This window comes from Microtus ochrogaster, linkage group LG4, assembly GCF_000317375.1.
Source record: "Microtus ochrogaster isolate Prairie Vole_2 linkage group LG4, MicOch1.0, whole genome shotgun sequence".
In the NCBI taxonomy this organism is placed as follows: Eukaryota; Metazoa; Chordata; class Mammalia; order Rodentia; family Cricetidae; genus Microtus; species Microtus ochrogaster.
Window position 1 is genome coordinate 63,664,378 of NC_022030.1, and position 17,693 is coordinate 63,682,070.

The 17,693-nt window shown below is 51.3% G+C and overlaps 1 protein-coding gene across 1 annotated transcript in view; it reads right to left on the reverse strand.

Annotated features, from left to right (window-relative positions):
* Positions 1-17,693, reverse strand: part of Mroh2a (maestro heat like repeat family member 2A) — a 39,034-nt gene that overhangs the window by 15,581 nt on the left and 5,760 nt on the right. Inside the window, 22 exon segments of the mRNA XM_026786456.1 lie at positions 380-484; positions 1,221-1,316; positions 1,853-1,961; positions 3,226-3,305; positions 4,230-4,352; positions 5,268-5,420; positions 6,633-6,755; positions 6,869-6,988; positions 7,744-7,851; positions 8,276-8,328; positions 8,584-8,725; positions 9,228-9,268; positions 10,340-10,487; positions 11,789-11,899; positions 12,168-12,287; positions 13,471-13,547; positions 14,701-14,814; positions 14,915-14,993; positions 15,161-15,256; positions 15,259-15,296; positions 16,278-16,395; positions 16,888-17,039. Of these exon segments, the coding sequence (XP_026642257.1) occupies positions 380-484; positions 1,221-1,316; positions 1,853-1,961; positions 3,226-3,305; positions 4,230-4,352; positions 5,268-5,420; positions 6,633-6,755; positions 6,869-6,988; positions 7,744-7,851; positions 8,276-8,328; positions 8,584-8,725; positions 9,228-9,268; positions 10,340-10,487; positions 11,789-11,899; positions 12,168-12,287; positions 13,471-13,547; positions 14,701-14,814; positions 14,915-14,993; positions 15,161-15,256; positions 15,259-15,296; positions 16,278-16,395; positions 16,888-17,039 (2,306 nt within the window).

The following is a 17,693-nucleotide window of genomic DNA, read 5'->3' on the forward strand; positions in this document are numbered from 1 at the left end:
GGAGCATCCTAGAGTGGGGCAGTGGGAGCATCCTAGAGTGACAGGCAGTGGGAGCATCCTAGAGTGGGGCAGTGGGAGCATCCTAGAGTGACAGGAAGTGGGAGCATCCTAGAGCGACAGGAAGTGGGAGCATCCTGGAGTGGGAGGCAGTGGGAGCATCCTAGAGTGACGGGCAGTGGGAACATCCTGGAGTGGTGGGCAGTGGGAGCATCCTAGAGTGGCAGCAGTGGGAGCATCCTAGAGTGGGGCAGTGGGAGCATCCTGGAGTGGGAGGCAGTGGGAGCATCCTAGAGTGGGAGGCAGTGGGAGCATCCTGGAGTGGGAGGCAGTGGGAGCATCCTAGAGTGATAAGCAGTGGGACAGGTGTACCAGGACTCACACAGACACCAATACTTTGAACGTAGATCTGCATGAGATGGAGATGGAGGGTCATGGCTTTCTCCCGTTCCCATTCTTTCTCTGACAAGATCCACTTCTCCAGGAGCTGTGTAGAGATCCCAGGACATAGGAGCAGTGTTAACATCCTGGGGACAGCCAGCTCCACCCTAGCCAGCTAGCATGCCATGGTCCCTCCCACTCAGAATCTGACTTCCGTGGTTCTAGACACTTTCTTCTCACCCTCTACCATGAAGGGAGTTGAGCTGTGGCCAGAGTGGGAGGTCTCCAGTATCCTTTCAAGAGTAGCACTTGAAAGTTGTGCTGGGCCTAGCTCCAAACAGATGTCCTAAACACACACCAACCCTCAGCTCAGGTGTTGCTCACAGGACATTCTAATGTCAGGTGTTTGGTCTTTTTGTTTATTTGTTTGTTTTCCCCAGTGCTGTGAACATTTTGCTGTTAAGGCTTATATATGAAATGCCCCCACCCTAAGACTGTGTGTTGAAAGCCTGGCCCCCAGCCTGTGGTATGGCTGGGAAGTGATGACATCTTTGGGAAATGGAGCTTAGTGGGAAGTGAGGTCAACAGAGATGTTCACTTGCAGGTTGTACTGGGATTCTATCCTCCCCTTTCTGCCACTTTTGAGCCATACGGTGGACAGATTTCCACCTTGCCCTTCTGTCATGATGTGTCTTGCCACAAACCCAGAGCAATGGAAGCAGACAGCCATAAACTCAAAGTTCTGAAACCCCAAGCCATTCCCCAGTGTCTGGCTATCCGGTCACTCTCCAGCAAGGGTGGTAGCCACCTCTGTCTCTTCATCCCTCTGCCAAGTAACTCACGTGCACGGTCTCTTGCAGTCCCTTGGGGTCCAGCTGCCTCTGCAGGAGGCCTTCCATCAGCTGCTTCAGGGAACTCAGGGCATTTGCATACAGGGTCTGAGAGAGAAAGGAGATAGATAGATAGATAGATAGATAGATAGATAGATAGATAGATAGATAGATAGATAGATAGATAGATAGAATTGTGCAGCCATGAAAGGTTCTTATAGCCACTTATCAGTGCTCTGCAGGTGTCTTTAGGGGATGAGATGAGATGCTATAGGAATGTGTTGTTGCTCATGGGAGGAAGGCAAAGTGGTACATGAATCTTCTGCATATGTTCTTATCCCTCATTCCAGATACCTTTGAAACATTTACTGGAGATACTGAGGTCTCTATCAGACTGGGGTCCCCGACAAATTCAGGATGCATCTTCACATATGACCACTGGGCTTGGCGTAGATGATCTAGTTACACCATTGAGGTTTCAGGTTTTTACCTCTTATAGCAGCTAGCATTAGTTCATACTTACTAATAGAGCCACTCCAAATTGCTGTGTTGTCGGTGGTTTGAGAAAGTGGAGCCTACCTACGCCAACGTAAACTTCCGGATTCTGACCCAGAAAACAAGGAGGCCTCCCTTGAGGAACCTACCTTAACAGACTCATTGTCTTCCCCTGGTGGTTGGAGAGAAATAATTGCGTGTATGCTGATATCCATCAGGTCCATGCTCTCCTCTGAAGAGTAGAAAGGCTTCAGGGTGCTAAAGAAAGACGTGTTAGCAGCGGGAGTGGCCACTAGGAGCTAAACCCATTCTGCCCACCGCCCACTGGGCAAGGCAGGCATGTCTCAGAGTGAGAGGAAGGACCCAGCACCTTGGCTGGGGGCTCAGGCATGCTTCCCTGACTAGGAGCCCTGTTCTGCCTGACCACCAGCATTCAGTACTTTATCTGTGATAGAAGCAGAATTTGTGGGCACAAGGCTCACTCTTTCACTTCCTGTTGCCTGCTCTGACCCTAGGAACCTCTTCCTTCCAGATCACAACCACAACGTTGGCCCTCGCGGCCTGCCTGGGGTTTTTGGTATCATAACTGAGTTGCTCATCAGTGTAAACTCTAAGACTCCACATGGAGGGAGCCTATGGAATCAGAGCCCATGGGAGCATTCCAGCCCGAGTACATGCAGGGTAGCAGCCAGCCAATTGCTGCCTCCTTCTCTTTCTAGACCTGCCTCAAGTTCCAGTTCACAATCCTGGTTGCTCATTAGAATCACCTCGACATCCTTTTAAGAACTCCCAAGGACCACGTCCAGACTCTAGGGCCTCCTTACACACTGAAGGTTCAAGATCAGTGCACCAATTCTATTAATAGTTTCTCGGGGGCTTCCATTGTACCCCAGAGCTGAGACTTCCTGCCTTAAGAAATTCCTGCCTCTTTGCCACTCACTCTGTGGGGGTCAAACTCCCTCACAGATCCAATCACCCTGCTTATGCTGAAGTCAAAAGTCAAATGGCAGTCTACATCAGCCTTTCTGACAAGTACCTATTGTGCAGAAGCCAGAAGCCGAATTACGTTTTCAAGGCAGACCCTTGTCTAGAATTAGAGAGGGCCGTCAGTCTCCTACAAGCACCTTCTTCTATCTCTTCTTACCCTTAATCCTCTCTGGGTGCATTTGTCTTTTCTCCAAGTCCTTCCAGCCCATGTCTAGAGTGTAACAATCTCTGCTCCCCCGAGGGGAATGGAGCATCTTCAGAATCTGTTCTCAGTGGCTCCGCTACTACAGCCCACACACCTGCCAATCACTTCCATATCCCAGAAGTAGCACCCAACTTGAAAAACTCCTGAGGCGTCTAGATGGGCCCTACCTACTGGGCTAGTCCATTGTCTTGGGGAGTTACTGACCAACACCACCGCCACTGAGGTAGAGAGAGGAGGTAGGAGGCTTGGAGTAGCACTGAGGGACGGCCACAGAGTTTGTCCTATCATCAGGAGGCAATAGGCGCTCCGGCAGGCCCCGCCCCAGCTCACCTCAGCTGTGAGAGGGCGTCCATGGCCATTGACCTCACTGGAGAAGCCAAGTGGTCAGGCGGTTCTGCTTTGATGATCACCTGTTCAGCACAAGAAGGGTTTTGAACTGTTGGTCACCCAGAAGCTGAATAAGGGCACCGAGGGCAATGACATGATCTGGTGCCGGGCTAAGAAGGACCTGGGCCTTTGTAAAGAGCTCTCGACCCCACATGCCCACATTCTTAATGTTCGTATGGCAGCAAAGTGCAGGGGGGGGGGGAGGAGAATACACAGTGGGCCTAGGCTTCTCCCCCAGGGCCACCAGTGACTTGATGTGTGTCCTTGGCCACACGATCTACTTTCCCAAGCCCAAGTTCCCTTGTCCTATACAAGACTTGATGTTTGTTTTTTTTTTTTTTTATTGTGCTAGGCTTTTGTAAAGTGACTGGAGCCAAGCACCCATTTCCCCGTTCCTCCTGCACCTCTCTTTCCCCAAGGACTGCTTCTGGCGCAGTACAGGTGGTCTTTAAGACACCGCTTTTTTTTTTTTTGTCAGCTATGAGAGAGTGGGGACAATTGGGAATGAGGGATTGGTTGATGCACGAGTTCTATCATCCTGTAGGTAGTTGACCCTTTCTAAACTTCCCCAAAGATCTGTGCAAAAGATACTCTAAGTCCTGGTTCTCAATGGCTTCTGTCTCTTCCTGTGAAAAAGTACTGAGGCTGTGCCCTTCACCCCCTCACTCCCACTCATCCTGACTAGGCCTCTGTCTGCTGCTGATCCTTGAGCTGGCTTCTTCTGGGCACCATTGGGCACAAGCCCTGCCCTAGTTTTCCCATTCTTTTGTGACCGTGAAGCCCTCTGTGATATACCAAAGTCGTCCTCAGAGCCTATAGTCCAGCAGATGAGAATCAGGCAGGAAGGCTTTACAGCCCCCAGAGATATGTCCCAGATATCCCCTCAAAGAACCTCAACCAGGGCGACTGGGGAGCTCTGTCCCACGGGGGATCCCTGACCCACTTACAACAATCAGGCTAGTAAGAGCAGACTTGTGGGTAAATTGGAAGTCCTCCAGGTCCTGGATGCTTTTGATGGCCTTGGTGACCTGCACAACACTCTTCATGAAGGCCATTTTGAGGCTGATGTCCTATGGCCAGAGGAAGAACATGAGCAAGAACCTGTTTGCAAAAGACTTAACAAGAGGGGCCCTGAGCCATGCCCCTCTCTCCTGAATCCATCCCCTTCTCTGAAGAAGCCTCCACATCAGGGATGCTCTGAGTGACAGCCCCCTCCCTTGTCTGCTCCTCAGCCACAGTGAACTGGGTTTGGAAAGTGGCCAGAGTGGTCATTTTTGTGTTCTGTGTGTCTTTTCATGGTTCATGTGCATGTGCATACATGGTACGTGTGTGTGTGTGTGTGTGTGTGTGTGTGTGTGTGTGTGTGTGTGTGTACACGTGCATGTGAAAACTGGAGATCAGTGTTGAGTATCTTCTTTAATAACTCTCTATTTTGTTTTTTGACACAGGGTCTCTGGTTAAGCCTGGAGCTGACAATTCGGCCAGACCCGATGGAGCCTCCTATCCCCGGACCCTCACCACTGAGACTGTAGATCTTTGCCACCAAGATTAGCTTTTTTCATGGGTGCCGGGGCTCTGAACTTAGGCCCTTATACTTGCGCAGTGAACACTTTTAGTGACTAAGTCACCTCCCCACCTCCCACTGGGTGTATTTTACCACAGCGTTGAACAAAAAGTTCTTCCACTTCCATATGCTTTGCCATTCCAAGAAAGTGGCCCATACTTTTGTGACTTTTTGAAGATAGCCCCTACCCGCCTATATGAGGTAAGTGTGGCAGAATAGGAGAGTATGAGAAGAATCGGGGCTCACTTTGTACTTCCGGGGAGCCAAGGTCACCTGCAGCACTCCGAAGAGGTTTGCTCCCTTGTCCGAGCGTGATCCCAAGCTCAAGAGTGAACAATGTATTCATTCCCCAGAGGATGATCAAGTCGGGCCCCTAGAGATCCCCCAAGTGTTGCGTCCCATGAACAGCTCTGTGGGTTACCTGGCAGCTGCTGGAGTAGTGGTGGATGATCTTGGCAGTGATGGGGCTGTCCACATGGGTGAGGAGCATTTGGGGGTGGCAGTAAGAGGACACACAGCTGTACATCACCATAAGGGCACTCTTCACAGTCTCTCGCCTCCAGGGGTGGTCCTTCTGCGTGAGGGTGAAAGAGGATAAGGGGACTGGGGAGATGGCTCAGTAGCTAAAAGGCTTATCACACAAGTGTGAAGACCGGGGTTTAGACTCCCAGAACATACATAAATGCTGGGCCGATGTAACAACCCAGTTGTAATTCTAGCCTCAGAAGGCAGGAGCAGGCATCCCCAGAGCAAGCTGGCTGGCAAGGTTTAGTCATATCAGCAAGCTCTGAGTTTGATTGAGAGACCCAGCTTAGGTGAATAAGCAAAAGAGTGATTAAGGATGGAGCTAAGGTCTCCACATGCACGCACACACATGTGTATCTGCACACGGTTGCCTCTACACATGCAAATATGCATATGTACATATTCATACCACACACACGTGAAAAATGGGGAAAATAAAAAGAGAAGGGCCCACAGGGAGCAGAGAGTACTCAGTTCACCACAAGGAGGGTGCAGGTGCTGTACTGGCTGTGTGGGGGACAGTCTGTGATTGAAGAAGCTGTTAAATCCACATTGGGACTTCAACCGTCTGTTATTTTGGGTGCTAAAGCCCTCATTCATTTTTCTCAAACACTTACACATTAGCGGTTTTATCGGGCATAAATTACTTACCAGGCACTGGGCAAGAAGGATTGAACCAGACCGATCAGGATCTACCCACCCTGGGAAGCTTCTGTCCTGGGACACATGCTAGGACCACCCATTAGCTGTGAGAAGAGGCTGGTATGGACCTCCTAAGCAGAGGCTCGCCGCACACGCCATACTTAGGCAGCTGAGTTGGAGCCATCTCACCATGGGGAGCTGGCTAGGCATTAGACAAACACTAGCCAGAACAGCTAAAAATCACCATTGTGACAATGAGTTCATTAAATTCTGTGCTAAGTGCTCCTTCATTTGCCATAAAGAAGGGATGGCAAAGGCAAGGGCAATTTAACTCCCTAGTTGGTAGTTGTTGGGCTCAACCTTGTTTCATTGACTGCCTTGAGCAGAAGGGCTGCGAGTCAAGCAACAGGTTGGACCTCACACCAGAACTGACCATTGGGGGGATGCTCTGCAGATGTCTCGGGGAAGCTGCGTGACGTCACAGGTGCTCCAACACCCACAGATATGGCCCCAGCCATGAATGACTCAAGCAGCCTACCCCAGATGAAAGATCTCGGTTTCTTTCCCTGGAGCGCTGCCTTCAAGACCCACCACCCAGCCTCACAGCCAGGAGCCTTACCCTCCAGGCACCAATCTGCCAGGACTGCTCTGACTCCTGGATTCTCTCTTCAAAGTCGTGAAGCACATTCAACACTGTCTTCACCTGGCCCCGGGCACACAGGCCAAAGCACAGGATGACACCCTGCAGGGAAGCCCAGCCAGGGTGAGGATGGACACATAAACCCACATACCCCCCCCCCCCACAACGCCCCATCACGGAAGATCATAGGTAAGAGGGGCTGAGGGTATCCTCACCTCCCGGTCGAAGTCGTTGCTATAGTCTGTCTTGTATAGCAGCTCCAGCAACAGCACCTCCACCCTGTCAGCCTCCAGGCCCATGCCTAAGGTGAAGCCCAAGGCCCTGTACAGAAAACCCTGGAGAGGTGGGAGGGAGGAAAGACCTCAGGCCTTTCTACTTCCGGACTCCGGGAGGTGCTACTGGGGGGGGGGGCACTTGATCCATAGTCCTGATTTTTTTTTTTAAAAACAGACATTTATATGCATTTTCTATATCCTTTAAAAATAAATATTCAGTTTGTTCTGGGAAGTCAGATTATGTAAGGACAAGCATATTATATGTTTTAACAGTAGAAGCCTACTCCTTTCCTATACACGATCAATCAAATACATCCACCCACAAACCCAGCTACTTCCTGACATAAGATAACAGCAAGAGATGGAATCGCCTTGTTTTGATGTGTCAGTATGAGGGGATGGTGGCTTCAGGGTGGAGGTGATACTGAGCCTGGAGACACACTGAGGGGATTAAGTCACCATCTTAATTCTACCCGTGAGCATGGCAGGCTTTCTCATTACTAAGATCCTCTTTGATGTCTTTCAACCATTTTTATAGTTTTACAAAGAAAGAACAAGGAAAAAAATTCACACGCACAAAAAAACCCTAAAAAACCCAAAACAAAATAACAAACAAACAAAACACAAAAACAAAAAAAAAACACATGCGACGTGGACCAGAACGTGGAAGACAAACAAGAAACTTTTAAAGAGTAAGAGAAAACAAATTACTGGCCTCAACTGTGATGGTTTCCTTTCCTTCTGTTAGTTAGGCTGCCTCCCCGTCCCTGGAGGCCCCTCCCTGCCGGAACTCGGAGGCCCCAGTGAGGACAAACCTTTTCCAAAGAGGGGCTCTCGAAGGTCTCAAGCTGGTTGTTCAACTCTTTGCTGAGGCGTAGGCTCCAGCTGGTCCCACGGGTCTTCTTGAGGGAGTTTCTCAGAAACTGGGAAGTGGAAGACTTCGGTGGGCAGAGGCAAGTGACCCCAGCCTTGCTCTCAGCTGGGTTCTGGGAATGCTATGTGACCTTGAACATGAGCTTGTTCTTTCTGGGCCACTGTTTCTAAACCTCTGAAACATTCGGTCAGTGGGTCTCCAGCCTAGCACTAACATTCCGTGTGTCTGGAGCACAGCCGTGGCTTTAGAGGTCACTGGTGGGGCAGGATTTCCCTGCTACCTTTCCAGGCACTTGGCTCGCTCGGTTCTCCCTTCCTTATCCTTAGTCGTCTTGCTAAGTCAGCTCTGACAGGTGGACACGTGTTCTTTACACGACCCTAGACTGGTCCACATGTCAACCCCATCAAATGCCCTCCCACGCCCTCCTTCACTTCTCCCTTCCCCTGGCCTCGGCAGACAGCTTGCCCCTTTACCTGAATTAGCTTATCCTCCCAGGCCTTCTGGTTCCAGGTGAACTCAGTGTGTTCTGCAGGAGAGGATGCATGGCCTGACAGGCTGCCCTCTTCCCCTGCTCCCCCTGGGTAAGCCTCCTGGTCCCCGTATCTGAGGCCCTCCGTGCATGAGCTCATCGCATTCAGTGTTTCCCTTCCCACCTACCCAAGACAGGCCTCCCGTTCTTAACACCGAAGGAAGTCTGTTCAGGTCCACCAGCCCCTAGGTTCCTGTCATTCAAGTCCCATGTCTGGTGGGTGCCCCGGCACGCACAGAGTGGACACCTCACCTTCCAGGTACTGGACCAGCAGCGGGATCTCCTGCTCCCACATGTCAGCCATGGAGGGGGCAATGCTCTGGCTTAGGGTCCTCAGGAGGTTGAGCATGGCGATGCCACGACCTTCTCCTTTGTAGGGTGATGACATCAGCACCTGGAGGGCCCCACAATAAGTCAATGGAGCAGGGGTCTGGAGTTCAATGTCTTTCTTGTAAAAAAGAAACTGAGCAAGGTATATGGTTTTCTAATGGAGACCATGGCTTTCCAGCACAGAGAGGTCCCTGTCGGGGACACTGCAGGGAGAAAGGGATGAGAGGCTAGACCCAGGTTCCTCCCTGACCCAGGTTCCTCCCTGACCCTGAGAAGAGCAGTGATTAGCGCCCACAGGACTGAGCCTATCTGAGGGCAGACAGGCTATGGGTGGTATTCTTGGCATAGGAATCTGAGAGTGAATACCGGCCAGGTCCCCAGATATCTGAGCATCCTGGAGTATCCTCTCAAGAAGGACAGCACAGACCTTGGGACACTGTTCTGCCTAATATCCAGCTTCCTCAGTGCATCCTGGTTCCCCCTCCCTCTGGAGCACTGAGAATAAGCTCAAGGAAGAGGCGTCACTGTGCATGGATCTACGAGGCCTGAGCATGTCATCCACTCACCAGGAGACGGGCCAGGAGCTTCTGGGGTGCAGGCAGGTCCACTGAAGAAACAAGAGGAACCCCCGGTGAGGATGCCTGGCCAATATCAAGACATGTTTTCTATCTCCCCAAGGGAGACACCTTTGAAGATGATTTCCCAGAATTCTTACCATTACCCTCACCCCAGATGGAAGACTGGCTCTGCCCAGAGGGGGTTTCTTATGAAGGACACCATTGGCTCCTTCCAGAAAGGAGGGAACTTTTGGCTCATGGATTGGGTCTAGACGATACCTTTTCAGGTTGTGCATGCTTGTGTTTGAATGGACATGCCAGGGCAATGCCATAGCTCCTGCTGTACACCTTGGCCTTCCTCCAACTAGCAGTAACTTGATTCCCTACCCTGACTCCCTCCTATCCAGTCTATTAGCCTTAGGAGCCAGTGAACCCTGAAAAAACAGAACAATAGCACACAGATGGAAGGAAAAGGGAGGGGCCAGGGCTGGGCTGCTGCAGGTGTGGCTACCCAGGAGAGTCAAGGTTGAAAGACCACAGTGACGTGGGTGGGTCGCTGAAGCGTCTCACCTTGAACTCAGACAACAGGTCGTGCCCTTTGTCATCCTTGATAGGAAAGATCCCCCTAAGTCCCCTACCCCCAGTCATGCCTGAGCCTGTGAAGCCCCAGGGCTAGGAGAGCAGCCCCTTTGGGACCAGAAGTCATAGGGAAGGGGGGGAGCAGAGACATGATGTAGATGGGCATGGTCCCTTGAGAGCTTGTGTTGACAGTGCCTGCCCCGAGTGGACCACAGTAAGATCAGCTGACAGAAGAATTGGTTGGGATGCTACAGACACTCTAGGTGACTCAGAGGAGCCGAGTAGGGCAAAGTCCCATAAAGGCCACAGCTAGAGCTAGGTTCAGGAGCCCCCTTCTTGCCCCTGACCAGGGAGAGAGCTGGGGATCTGGGAATATGATGGATGAGCTATCAGGAGGGAGTCTACAAGGTTTGAACCCCTCCCCAGACTTGGAAGACTTCTGGATGTTTCCTGGAGAAGGGGGCTTTGGTTGATAAAGACACTGTGAGACAAGAGGTCAATCCACTTGCCCGTTTTGACTAGTTGACCCAGGGTTCACCCACCATGCTTGCTCTTTCCAGCCATTCCAGCCTCCGTGTCTTTGCCATGAATCTGGTTCTCTGCCAGGTTCGTGAGACTGATACAGATGGGGGTCAGGGCCTCTGTGTAATCGGTCTCCATGATGTAACACAGCAGTCTCACCCAGAACTCCTGGGACAGGAATGTGAAGAGGGGGCCAGGATTAGAGATAGCCTATGGCTCCTCGGTATTGACAAGGCTCCACCCAGGTTAAAACCCTGCAGACTCCCTCCTGGTGTCTGTGGTAGGTCTGGACGTTACCTGGCCTCTATCCCAAACACTCACAAGCTCAGCCCTCAACTGACTTTCCTGCCCAACCTTGGACTTTTCCAGAGGCATCCAGATGGCATCTGCCAAGTTCTGGTGGCCTCCTATCCATTCTATATGCAGTACATCCTTTGGCCAGGGCCTTCCTCTAGGACCCAGATTCTCTGAATTACTAACTAGTCAGGTAATCCGGCAGTGCTTGCCAGTTGTGACATTCAGGTTTATTTGTTGACTTGGCTAGGCAAGTGTACCCACTTATTAAGCCAAATACTAGTCTATCATGATTGTGCACATGTCGTACAGCTGTGAAAATCCGTGTCACACAGCTGTGAAAGTCCACAACCCATCAAGAAGATTGATTGCCCTTGAATGCAGGCAGTCGAAAGGCCTGAAGAGAACATTTCAGAAAAAGAAGTTTTGCCACAAGTGACAGCTTTCTCTGCTGCCTACAACTCCAGCTTGCACCCTCCCTCCAGCTTGTACCCCTCGTCTTGCACCCCCAAGTTTGCACCCTCCATCTTGTACCCCCAGATTGCATCCTCCAGTTTGCACCCCCCAGCTTGCACCCCCAGATTGCACCCTCCAGCTTGCATACCCCAGCTTGCACCCTCCCTCCAGCTTTTACCTCTCATCTTGCACCCCGAGGTTTGCATCCTCAAGCGGGCAGCCTCCAGGTTGCAGCCTCCCTCCAGGTTGCAGCCTGTAGCTTGCAACCTCCATCTTATGCCTTCCAGCTTACAGCCTCTAGCTCACATCCCCAGCCATCACTAGACAGGAAGCATCCCAACTATGGCTTTACTTTATGGACAAGCATGCATTCCTTTCTTGATGCTGTCATATTTTCCACCTGCAGTGTTGCTGTGTCTCATCTATTGCAGTTAAAATCTGGTACGCTTATTTCTTCTGTAACCTGGGAGGTCATAGCGAGTCTTCCTAGCTGAACTCACTGAACTGGAGAATGTCTCCCAAAGGCATTTTGAAACAATGGGCATACTTCAGGCAAAAAGGCAAGTGCTATGTATTGAGGCCTACTGTGTGCCAGCCATTGCCCTAGCCACTGGGGGTTCAGAGATAGAGTATAGCTAGGTTCTTCTACCAGCCTTCAAAATGTGGTCAGGAGCTATTATCATGACTGTGGTAGCCCACTGGCTGGGGCATGAACTCACGTTGGTCATGCCACTGATAGACGAAGTTATGATCTTCACGGTATCCATGGTGACTTTGTGGACCATCTTCTCTTCCAAGTCCCTCTGATAAAAGCATTCCCGGCGGTTGGTCTAGAAGACAGAACCAAGACATTCCTGCAGGTGGGGGCATGGTCGGGGGCGTGGTCTCAGGCGTAGTCTGCTTTGCTCCCCAGTCCAGACACTGAGTCCTAGGATGTTGAGGTCTGTGTCTGGGCCTCACTCCTGGGAGACAGCACAACCCTGGTCCATACCTGCGGGATAACTATGAGCCTACATGGGTCCAAACAGGTCCTCAGCGAGGTGTTCTTTGCTCAGCATTTGCTGCTGTCCTGAGGGGCTGAGGGTTGGGGCCACTCACCAGCTTGTAGGTAGATAAGGTGAGCTGTACAGACACGTATTTCAGTCCCCAGCCTTTGATCTTTTCCTGGAAGCCTGACAGGACCAGCTGGCCAATGATTCGTAGAATTGCCATCCGGACCTGGGGGAGGGGGGGACAGGGTGGGCACAGCGGGGAAAGGCCAGGCTTCAGCATGGAGATCCACATCAGATATTCTTGTGGCACAAGGCGCCTGGGAACTGTGGGTGCACGTGACTGGGAGGGATTTCAGGGGATGGATGGCTACTAGCCATTCTGGCCATCACCCCTTTCCTCATGGTGGAACACCCTTCTGTGGTTCACTCGCGGGAGTACCTGCCTCAGCTGGGCCCTTCATAGACTGATGTGGGAGGATCTTCTGCTTTGTGTTGATTTCATTGGTTAATAAAGAAACTGCCTTGGCCCTTTGATAGGACAGAAAATTAGGTAGGCGGAGTAAACAGAACAGAATGCTGGGAAGAAGGGAAGTTAGGCAGACGCCATGCCTCTCCTCTCCAGGTCAGACACGATGGAGTCAGCTGCCAAGCCAGACATGCTGAATCTTTCCCAGTAAGCCACCACCTCGTGGTGCTACACAGATTATTAGAAATGGGTTAGTCAAGATGTGAGAGTTAGCCAAGAAGAGGCTGAAACTAATGGGCCAGGCAGTATTTAAATGAATACAATTTGTGTGTTGTTATTTTGGGGCATAAGCTAGCCAGGCGGCAGGAGCCAGGTGGCAGGGATGCAGCCCACCGCTCCTTCTACAGTAGACATCTTCAGCCCATACCCACACTGGTTACTTAGTCTTAGCAGCCTTGGTTGGGAAACCTATTTTTTGCTCTGGGCGGGGCACAAAACAAGTAGTTTTTCTTGTGTCTGAGCAACATCCCAAAGTTCAAAGATAGCTCTGTTTCAATCTAGTCCCAACATGCCCTGCCCCGTGTTCCTTAGTGCCTCTGTGACCATTCCCTCCCTGGTCCTGCTTTCCCAGTGAGAGCAGCACTCCGAGCTAGCCGTGGACCACAACATTAGCTAGCTGAGAGGATACTGGGAAGCATGTCCCTCACATACTTTTCTCACAAGCAGTAAAGACTACTAGACAAACCCTGTGTGCCTTAGGACCTTTCCTCCCTGCACAGCAGAGGCCAGGCATACTGCTTGGGAAGTCCCTGGTCACACAGAAGGAGCATCTCGGTGATAGACCCGCAGCTCTCCCTGTCTCATCTTTGCCTCGTCTCTACTCCAGACTCTTCCATCTGAGGTGTCCGCCCCTTGGTCCTCGCTACTCTGACAGGGTTATTACCTTGGACCGAGTGTCCGAAAGGGTGTTCTTGACAACGCGGATGGCCAGGTAGATGGTCTTAATGTTCATTTTGGGGTCTGAAAGAGAGAGACCGGCCTGGGGGGCTATGGCTCAGGAAGACACCATGCGGCCTGTCCCTGACGCATCATGTTCAACTCCCTCTCACAGACCACAGACTCGGAGTCACTTTCTTAGGATCCTCACTGGTAGGTTCTCCCTGAGCACAGCCTTCTCTCCCAGAACCACATTCATACCCATGCGTGGCCAGGTGGAAGGCAGAGGTTCACGCCCTTTGTCTTCCTCTATCACCCCCGCCCCCCACACCTTGTTTCTGAGAGAGCATCTCTCACTGAACTTTGAGTTCAGTTCAGCTAAGCTGGCTGACTAATGAGTTCCAGGGATCCTCTTGTTTGTGGCCCCTACCCCCAGTGTGGGTTATAGACATAACCTCCTAGAGCCAGCTCTTTACGGGGGGTGTTGGGGATCTGAATGCAGGTAGTTGATCCCTGGATGACAAACACGTTCCCCGTGGAGTCAACACCCCAGCCTCTGTCTGGGCTACTTTAGTACATTGCAATTGGTGCAATGCTTTAATGAGTATCTTGGTCTAGTTATTTTTGGGTAATTATTGTTTTGAGACAATTACCAAAAAGATTGTTAAACCCAAGATTTGGTCCCTACTCAACAAAGCATCCAGAATCGTTTAGCAATTTGAACCCACCCATGAAGTGTGAGGAACTGGTTTCTTGTGGCCCCTGGTTAGTAACAAGCAAAGAACAGCTCATGGGCTAAATCCAAGTCCCCCAAATTTGTGTAATAATGCTTTGTTTGGTTATTTTATTTTTATTTTATGTGTGTGAGCATTTTGCCTGAATGAATGTCTACACAAGGTATATACCTGGTGCCTGCAAAGGTCAGAAGAGGATGCTGAGGGTAAAAGTCAAGTCTGTGGACTTGGAGTTATACCTGTAAGGTTGACCCTCCAATAGAACTGGAGGTCAATAGTAGGATTCAGATTCAAGCTGACTGTGAAAATCAGGCAGAGGTATGGAAGGGCCACAGTGATGGTTCAATCCAAGGTTAAGAAATAAGAAGCAATCAAGAGACTTGGCCCACCCAACAGTGACTACCAAAACAGGGCGGCGAGCCAATGTCTCAGATAGGAGTGCCACTACCTCTTCCCCCTACACTCTGCCCATGGCGCCTGCCCAGCCCCTCCAGCCAGCTCACCATCTGCGCTCACCACCGCCCTGATCAAAGCCAGTGTCCCCACGCGGACAGCTTCCTTGCTCATCTCCACCTGGCTGAAGAAGAACTTCATCAATTCCTTGGGGTAGGAGCGGGCTGTGGGGCAGAAGGAGCACTCGGTCAGGGCTGACAGGTTCTGCCTCGATTCCTGCACTCAGCAAGGGGCTGGGCCGCACCAGGTCCCGGCAGACCTCACCCAGGGCTACGAAGCAGTGCACGATCTCCATCAGGTTCTGACTGCTGAACTGCTGTTGAACTGGGGCTTTGGTGCACACCTAGGGAGCAGTGTGCAGGAAGAGTTAGGAACTTGCAGGGCATGGGCCACATGGGCAGTCCAGCCCGATATACCTGCATGCGGGCAGAATGCAGTGTGTGTGGGGGGGACCATATCCCAAGGCAGTTTCCTGATGACTGTCTTGGAGGATGCCTTCACTGGCCTCACCTGGACATGCAACTCTGTGAAAATGGGGTGTAGCAGCATCGGAGGGATGGGGGTGTTGGTGGTGACTGATGCTTCTAGAATCTGCCTCAAGATCTGCGAAAGGGATGGGCAGAAGGCTTCAAGTGACTGCTCCATTCTGGTGGCTTGCTACTCAGCTGGCCACTGAGTTATGGTCCAGGTTCCCCAGTCCCACTTCAGATGACTGGACTTAGAAACTTAGTTTCTACCGGATGGACTGGATCCAACCCTACATCCCCACCAGCCTTGGATGACTCCTGTGCCCAATAACCATTGAGAGGGCACGCTGGGCCACTAAGAAGGCATTCGAGGCGCTTTCAGCCTCTCTTGTTTACTGTGGTGCATGTGCGAATATAAGTCTATTCTTCATCCGCAGCGGTACACACAGTGGTTCCCTAGATCACTCCTGCTCATTTCTGCTCCTTGTTTTTACAGGAAAGGCCTATGACCTGCCCATTCATCAGCCCAGGCCAGGCCTCCACTCAGAACCTGCAAGATCTCCACTTCACATGTGTCAGAGGCTGTGGAGACTCCAAAACCCTTCCCACCTGGCACTCTAGGTTTAAGCCCTTTAGCTTAAAAATAAAGTCTCGCCGGGAGGTGGTGGCGCACGCCTTTAATCCCAGCACTCAGAAGGCAGAGACAGGCGGATCTCTGTGAGTTCAAGACCAGCCTGGTCTACAAGAGCTAGTTCCAAGACAGGCCCCAAAGCTACAGAGAAACCCTGTCTTGAAAAACTGAAAGAAAAACAAAAGAAAAAAGGAAGGAAGGAAGGAAGGAAGGAAGGAAGGAAGGAAGGAAGGAAGGAAGGAAGGAAGGAAGTCAGTCTTTTTGGGTATAACTGCTTAAGGGGCTAAATGACCCAAGGTTCTTAGTTACAGTAACCCTAAAAATCTAAAGGAAAGCCATGCCCACCCCCATGGCTTCCTGGACGCTTTGAGATTCTTCCACCTAAAATGACAGATTATTTTCAATAGTCTCAGGTTCCCCAGTGTCATGTAGAGCATGGGCATTAGGCCTGCTGGTACCCTGTGGACTCTTGAGGATCAGAGGTTCTTGAGTCTGGCCCTCACCTGTGTGATAAAGAGGGCCTCCAGGCTTCCCTGAAACTCGGCCAGCAGCAGGGGGATGTAGTCGTACACCTGTTCCCGCAGGTCATCATTGGGCAGGAGAAGGCTCAGCATGGGCTTCAGAGACTTGATGACTGCCAGTTTCACCTGCATAGAAGTGAGGTCAGCGAGGCGCAGCAAGGCCAGGATCTTAGCCACTCAATACTCTCTGGCATCATATAGTGCCCAGGCCTCACCTTAAAGCCCTAGTGGGGCCAGACTATCAAGATGTGAGCCCCATTCATAAGCCAGTTGTTCTTGGGCAGGTGCTAAACCTTTTGATGCCTCACTTCCCTTGTTTGTAAATAGTTCTACCTCTTAGAGTTGGTATGAACATGATGTTCATAGACAAGACATCCTAAGATTACCTGGAAAGGAGCGAGTGCCCTCAAGTCTCAAGACCCCACCTGAAAGCTCTCTATGGGTTGTTGCGATGGTCCAGCCCTTAGAGCTATCCTCCGGGGTTCACTCCATCCAGCATCCCCGGAGTTCCAGGGTCTTTGGTGCCCCAGGAATGAGGCTGAACCCAGAAGCCCTGCAGCACCTTGTGGGGAACACAACCCAGGAAATGTAGGGACCTCTGAGCATAGCAAGTTTCACCTCGACGTCCTGGTGACGCAGCCACACTGTCACGAAGTATCGGTACATCGGGAAGAGCTTCACGGCAAACTGGTCCTCGGTCATCACGGGGTACAGACTGTCCTCCAGATGCCTCAGGTAAAACTGCACTGTCTCACAGAATGTCTCCATGGCTGCCGGCAGCAGGACAGGCAGGTAGGACCAGAGGGGTTGGAGTTGGAGCCACTTCTTCCTTATGAACCTCTTTGGGTTACTTAGCCGCCTCCTCTCTGCTCTGTTTACCCTACACAGCCTCCTGATTCCATATGTCCATGTGAACACAGAGGCATATCTAGGCCCTTCCTCTTGGGGCTGAAAAGTCAGCATGGGGCCACAACCTGGTGATTTCAATAAGAGCAGCGGCAAACACACAGGACCTTCTTTTTCTCAGGCATCAGGGGGTTGGGGCCCAAACTAGTGTCAGATAACCAAATCCCAAGGGCAGATGATCAGAGGTAAATAGCCTGCCTCCAAAGACCTCACTGAGTCAAGCCCAGCAGGGAACATACTCCCTGCCATGTTTCCCCGCTATAACCATCTGTCACCTCACCCTTCTCTGAAGGGCTGAAGCGCAGAGTCACAGATATAACCATGGTCTTCTAAAGTGTACCTACATGCCTCAGCCACTTGCCTGCAAGGTATCCCACAGATTATCCTGGTTAGCTTTTGTTTTTGTTTTTTATTAACTTAACACAAACTGGAGTCAACTGGGAAGAGGGTACCTCAGTTGATAAAATGCCTCCATCAGATTGGCCTATAAGCAAGCGTGGTGGTGGGGGGGGGGGGGG